At 39.0% G+C, this 6,453-nt stretch overlaps 1 protein-coding gene across 1 annotated transcript in view; it reads left to right on the top strand.

Moving 5' to 3' along the window:
• Positions 1-6,007, top strand: part of LOC132985196 (1-phosphatidylinositol 4,5-bisphosphate phosphodiesterase beta-1) — a 115,670-nt gene extending 109,663 nt beyond the window's left edge. Inside the window, exon 33 of the mRNA XM_061052441.1 lies at positions 3,860-6,007. Within this exon, the coding sequence (XP_060908424.1) occupies positions 3,860-4,084 (225 nt within the window). The 3' untranslated portion in view covers positions 4,085-6,007. The remainder of the gene's footprint in view (positions 1-3,859) is intronic.
• Positions 6,008-6,453: the final 446 nt, after the last annotated feature.

Raw genomic sequence — 6,453 nt, 5'->3', positions numbered from 1 at the left:
TCCTGCAGGCAATCTTTTGCTGTTCCTTTTTTCAAATATTTTCACTATGCAATTATCTGTCCCCTGTCCTTGCCACAGTCACACTTTGCACAGTGCTTATTGGAAAACAGTAATGGATGTAAACGGATCTTTGCGGATTGCAGAGATATATAACTGCTTTCCTTGAGGATAACTGAAGTCGTTTTCTTGTTTGCCATATTTTTGTATGGCAAAAAGGGAGCCAAAATTGACTCCACTAGGTCCAAAAAAAAGCCTGATAAATACGCTTCAGTGGTGTCATTCTGTTTCCTGTACTTGAAGCTCCTCACAGACAAACTGAAAATATGTCTGATGGAAGGTAGCAGTCAAAGCCATTGATACCCACTGAGCCATTGTAGCTCTCATCTCTTTAATCCCAGAATCTTGCTGCCACACTTTGAGATTTTCTTCAAACTCAAACTGTCCGCTTGGAGAAAACAAGGTGCTGTCCTCATCGCTCAGCACCCCAAAGCTGCTGATAGTCGCTTCTGAGCTGTTGATTACACGCAGAGGAAACACAAGCATAGACAGCAGAGTGAAACACGCACACGCTTTCTTTTCTGAGAGCTGTCTGGTGCCCCTCTATCTCCTCTGCCCCTGCTTCCACCTCCTTCACATGTGTCATCAGATGAGAGAAAAATGACAGATTTAATCAGAGGGTGTTTGCACATCAGCAGGCGGGGTAAGGGCAGGCTGCACATTTACACACACACACACACATGCATACACACGTACACTTGGTGTGCAGTGTCCCACCCCTAAGTAGGTCATGCGCAGTGCAGAGCAGGGGGAGAGAGAGAGAGGAGTTGTGGTGCATCTTTAGCCATCTGGTTGTGATGTGTTGGATGTTTGCTCTGAGTCCAAGAGAGAGAGAGAGAGAGAGAGAGAGAGAACGAAAAAAGAAGGAAAGAAAGAAAGAGGGGGAATAGAAAGAGAGAGAGAGGCATGTTCCAGAGAAGGTCACCTTTAGATGCTGTGCTCAGTGGGGGCTTCATCAGGCTCCGCTGTACCACTCCAAACATTAGGAAGACACAAGTCATGAGCTCCTTTATCCCAGACAAACACAGCATCATGTACAATGGCTAGTGTCATTTGGCTGATTGATTGTGCACTTCTCTCTAGTCATGTTTTTCATGTTTTCACACACAATGACAATATACAGTACATCATAGAGTGACTGAAATGTTAATACATAGACAAATAACAGTTCAATGTAAATACAGATGAGAAAATGGAAAATAAACTTGTGGATTAATCTGAAGTTGCATTAGATGTTTAGCCTTGTGGAGCTTTACACGGAGATGAGGTGAAAAAGAAATGCTAAATTGCTGGATCTATTTTTCTACAAAATCATTTTCACAGTGTCTATATCCATCAAGAGGTTTTAATAATCACAATACTACATTTTTCATGCTCACAAGAAAAAAAAGATTGTTGGCTTGAAATCATTGTATATAACATGGACGAAGTCTGTGTTATGTCACACAAGCCCATCACGGGGGTGGCCATGTTGGAAATGCTGGTTCAAATTAACTTTCTGTCAACCGTGTAACAGGAAAAGAGCTGGAAGTGAGGCAGGCAGGCACACAACTACAACACACCCGCCTGTTAGTAAGACCCTTATGATGAATAACTCTTATTATCATCAATGAATGAGTTATAAAAAAAATATTCAGCCACCGTACAGTGTATGCCGTTAAGAAATTAGCTTTTAGACCAAATTTGTTTTTGTTTTTTTTAACAAAAATGCTTCTTTCTGCTGTAAAAACAAGCATTTTTGAATTTGTCTCTGTGAGACTCCCGGGGCCTTTGCAGTCAACCTCGAGTGGACACTTGAGAACTGCAGGTTTTTATACTTCCGCATTGGCTTCATTGTTCAAACCCGGTGGTTGCGATTTGCTTTATACAGGGAAATGCTGATCAATATAAAGTAAACAAGCAAAAGAATCTCAGCATATGTTCTGTTTTTGATATTCTATAGACTTTAATTTGGTCAATGCTCAAAAGCTAGAGAGACTCTATGCCCACCCTGTCATTTGACATACATGCTTTAATCATAATCTACTTGATCCAATGTCAATGTAATGTACTGTATAACAATGCATTAAAGTGCTGTGAGAGCTTTGAAGCAATCAGATTTTCTCATTTTTGGGATAGGAATATTGGGAAGTGGAGAGAGTCGGATGGCAGTCCTTGACCTTCATTGTGCTCCTCTCCATTCAACTGTTCTTGTACGGGCTTGTGAATATTTCTTTAACAATTTAGGACTTCACTCAGCCTGCTATGAGTACTTGTCTGCTATATTAATTGGAGGATATATGTAGATGAATTCATCCAAGAGAACTAAGCCTCATGATTTGTAACTTTCAGCATTGCGTCTGAGTCTCCCACTTTTTGCAGATTTATTGCACCAATTATCGCCAACCTTGAATTTGTCCTGTGTGAGTCCATGATGATGAGCTTTCTGTTCCATTTTAAGTAAGAAGTTGGGTGTGAGTCTGAAGTGGGCCCATGTTCAATTATCAAAGAACTCTGGGACAAAATATGGATCCTAGATCAATTCTGTCAGAACACTCAGGTATTTTCGATCCCTCATAGTGCTGACGTATCAAACTCTGAGACTCTGACACCATTCAACTTTTCTTTTAATTACTGCTCTCCCATGGGAGCCAGCCGGGTAGTTAAACAGAGAAATCAGCATTACAGCAATTATTGGCTCACAATGAAATGAATACAATCATGTCATCTGTAATCATTGGGGGCGTCTATGCCTGGGAGAAAAACAGCTTCTACTTTTATTCCTACGTGAGGGAGATGGGATCCTTGTCTACCTCTATGGATCAAGACAGATAGTCAGTGCTAAATGTCTGGGCTCAATGCCATTAAAAATGCATCCCTCTGCCTCGGATGTTTCTTTTTCTGTCTCTATTCTAAGTTGCAGATAAAGCAGAATTTAAGTTAACTAGCAGAATGAGATATACAAACAAAACACAATTACTGCTGTGATTTCTTATGTCCTCACAGCCCTCATTAATGTCACATTTAAACACGACAATCTAAGTTGACCAGAGTGTAAAGTAAACTGTCTGCAAGGGTGAAAACATCAAACAGAAAAAGTTAAAGACTGGCTAGCTAACATATTGGTGTTTATAGCAGGTAAAGCGTCAGTTTTTTTTTCATGGGGGTTGTTGAAACAATTAGTTGAATGTCCACAAACTTGAAATGGGTGCTATTGTTGCCAAAGGTTTCTATGGAGTTGTTAGCACAATGGAGTTAGTCCCCATGTTTTGTATTGTGTACGCTAATCATTTCCAATTTTTTTGTTAGCCATAACAAATTGGATTTAAAATAAAATGGAAAGTAACATTCTATTTTTGAATATAATGTGTGGAAATCTAACTTGCTATCGTTTTCTGTATAGCTCTCTTTATATATCCTGTTGAAGTCATTTGAGATAGAAGCAGTTCTGAAAACTCTATCATTCATGTTTTGTACTTGTCAAAGCCTGAATTGAGAAAACGAAAAGAGAAACACCAGTTAAACTTTCAAATCTTTATCTTTATGCCTCACTCCTACAGAAGTATTGTATTTTTGAGAAGTCAACTAACCATGTTTCAAAAACAGTCCTACACTTTCACGCCATGTTGAACCCTAGGAAAACAACGATGTTTGAGTAGCACTTAAACTGAATTTGAGCATATTGACGCAACCTGATCTGACTCTTTGTTAACATCATCAAACATACTAATAATAATAATAACAAATTACAGATCAAATCATCTTGTACTTTTGTTTCCTCGTGGAGATTTTCTTGGCTGATGTGTATTTTCTTCCTCAACAGCTACAGAGCGATCTGGACCAGGAGTACCAGGACAAATTTAGGAGGCTACCCGTGGAGATCCAAGAGTTTGTTCAGGACAGCAGCAAGGCCAAACTCAACGACGATGGCGTCCATGGAAACCTAGTTTCCTCTTCGACAACAGAGAAGCTCAACCACAAGGCGTCGCAGTCCGAGGACGACATGGAGGAGGGCTCGTCGGAACGCGTCTACGACACGCCCCTTTAGAGATTTTGCCTTGGCATGTTTCTTCACACTGGACATTGACTGGTGGATGTGATTGTGATCACAGATCTTGGATAAGCTGAGACTGCTCCAACTTTGGTCCTGTTTGTAACCAATGGGAGGATTAGATCAAATCTGAGCCTGGACTGGTGAGTAGAGGTCCTCTCTGCGTAGAGTGCAGTCCTGTCTGGAAACCGTTTGATGTAAATAGTGACTTTTTGTGTATTTATATGTCACCTTTATGTTGTCGTCTCTTTCGGTACGGCCACAGGATGTGTCATTAAGCACTAACTGTTTGCAGGAAATAACATACTTGAAGCATTGCACAGAAGGAGTAGTTTCTTTTTTATTCTTTTTTAATAATCATGATATCATCAGAGGGGGTGGTGAGTAAGGTGTGGTGCCAAGGTGTTTGAATTCCCTGCTGGTGAACACTGGCATTAAAGCAACAGTCAACTCTTACTCTTAACCACTGCATACTCAGCCTTTAAAGCTTCCATCGTTAGAAGATTTAGACTCATCCTTACATATTTGCACTGACATTATCACCAGATAACTATGTAAGTTATTTACTTTAACCCGGAGGCACTGGTGGCTTGCTGGTTCTCCATTTGTTCTCACAGAACTAAGCCTATGTGTTGCTGCTATATTGTTTTAAAACCCATACCTTTTTAACCATTATTTGGTTTGTATGATACTCGCAGTGCTCTGCCATCCTTTTTTTGGCTAGTTGTTGGCATTGTTTTGGGGCATTTCTGTCCAGACATGAAGTGAAGGGAAAGTGTGTTGTACAGTATCTGCATGTATTTAAACAACTGTAAATGTTACAGTAGCTCTGTAGCAGTTTATTAAATGTAAATTAATTTTTTTTTGTCCTGAAACATTTCAACAAAACCTGCAAAACAGTGTGGACCTTAGACATCACTGTGGTATAATATGATGAGTTTTAGATCCAACAGTAGCTAGGCCCCAGCTAACACATAGCACATTGCATTCTTAGCCTTTGTTTGCTGCGTTTTATAACATATAAAACCAGGACGTAAACAGAAAAAGAGGATCCTGCTATAGATTTATAGAAGTGGCCTTCCTCTAAACTGGTCCATTGTGTTCTTACAGGGGAGAGTGTGTGCACTTCAACTGTACACAGAGCAGATGTCTTGGACTACAGGAAATATGTCGGCCAACTGGCATTATTCTCACCCAAAAAAATAAGCTGTTGAAGACAGAAAAATAGTTCCGTTATGTTATAACAGATCCCAAACGCTCAGTTTCTATCTGACAAGCACCAGCGTTCACGTAATGGAATTAATTACAGAGATGTTTCCCTTTTTTTTTTTTTTACCAAGAAACTGTGCCCATTCAGTAACCACAAGGAAGTGGGTTTAACTTCCGAAAATGTCCAGTGCCATTTCACTCACGGGTCATTTGATATGAATTTACATTTTAGCTGGTTAAAAAAAAAAAAAAAAAAAAAAAAAAAGTTGAAATTGTAGGATTACCTTACATGTAAGTACAAACTACTTTTTCAAAAGATGATATTGATGTGAGAGTCCTGTGCCTTTGAATAGGTTTGCCTTGTTTGATGTTGAATGTGTGAAATGCATCATTGTTTATATTGCCATTATATTCTATTCTATATGAAGCTGATATTGACTAGACCGTGTGCACTTTTTAAGTACAGTACCACTACTGAGTAATGCTTGTGACGAGCAGTATTTGACATGTGTCATGTGTGAAAATGGGAGACCTCCTTCTTTTACGTCTTGAACAACTTTAATTAACACCGCCCTCACCCTTCCCTTTCTCAACAACTTACGTGTATGCACTCTGGAAAATGTAAATGTATGTATGACATAAAGTTGATATAAAGTAAATATAGTGTAAAGGGAATTTGCCTGTAATTAAATAAATGTGGCTATTATTGTACTTTGCTGGAGTTGAGTTGTGTGTCTTTTGTTTGGTCATTGGTCAAACCTATCGATGTTTTCACCACTTTTATTTGACATCTTTTATGTTTTTGTTCTTCGATTTAAATAACTTGTCATTATACATCACTTTGTTGTCTTTATTGTTATATATATATTACTTATTTGTGTTCAATTAACAAAGAGTGTGTCAGCGTGTGAAATGTCTTAACTCTTTGTTTTATTTAGTCCTTAATTGTGGGTTATGTTTGTCACATGTTTTGTCTTTTCATGGCTTTTTTTAAAACTTAAAGTATCGGCAGAGGAATAGAATAAGATCACATTTAAACGACTGTTAAACTATTACAAAAGTGTGTTACTGCATTACAAGAAAACCGACTGCATGAAGGTGTGTGTGGCAGCATCCGTGTGGCGACAGGGCATGTATGAACTGTGTGTATGTAGGTG

The sequence above is a fragment of the Labrus mixtus genome, chromosome 12 (genome assembly GCF_963584025.1).
Source record: "Labrus mixtus chromosome 12, fLabMix1.1, whole genome shotgun sequence".
Classification (NCBI taxonomy): domain Eukaryota; kingdom Metazoa; phylum Chordata; class Actinopteri; order Labriformes; family Labridae; genus Labrus; species Labrus mixtus.
The sequence above is the reverse complement of the archived record's forward strand: the minus strand, read 5'-3'. Positions and strand labels throughout refer to the sequence as shown.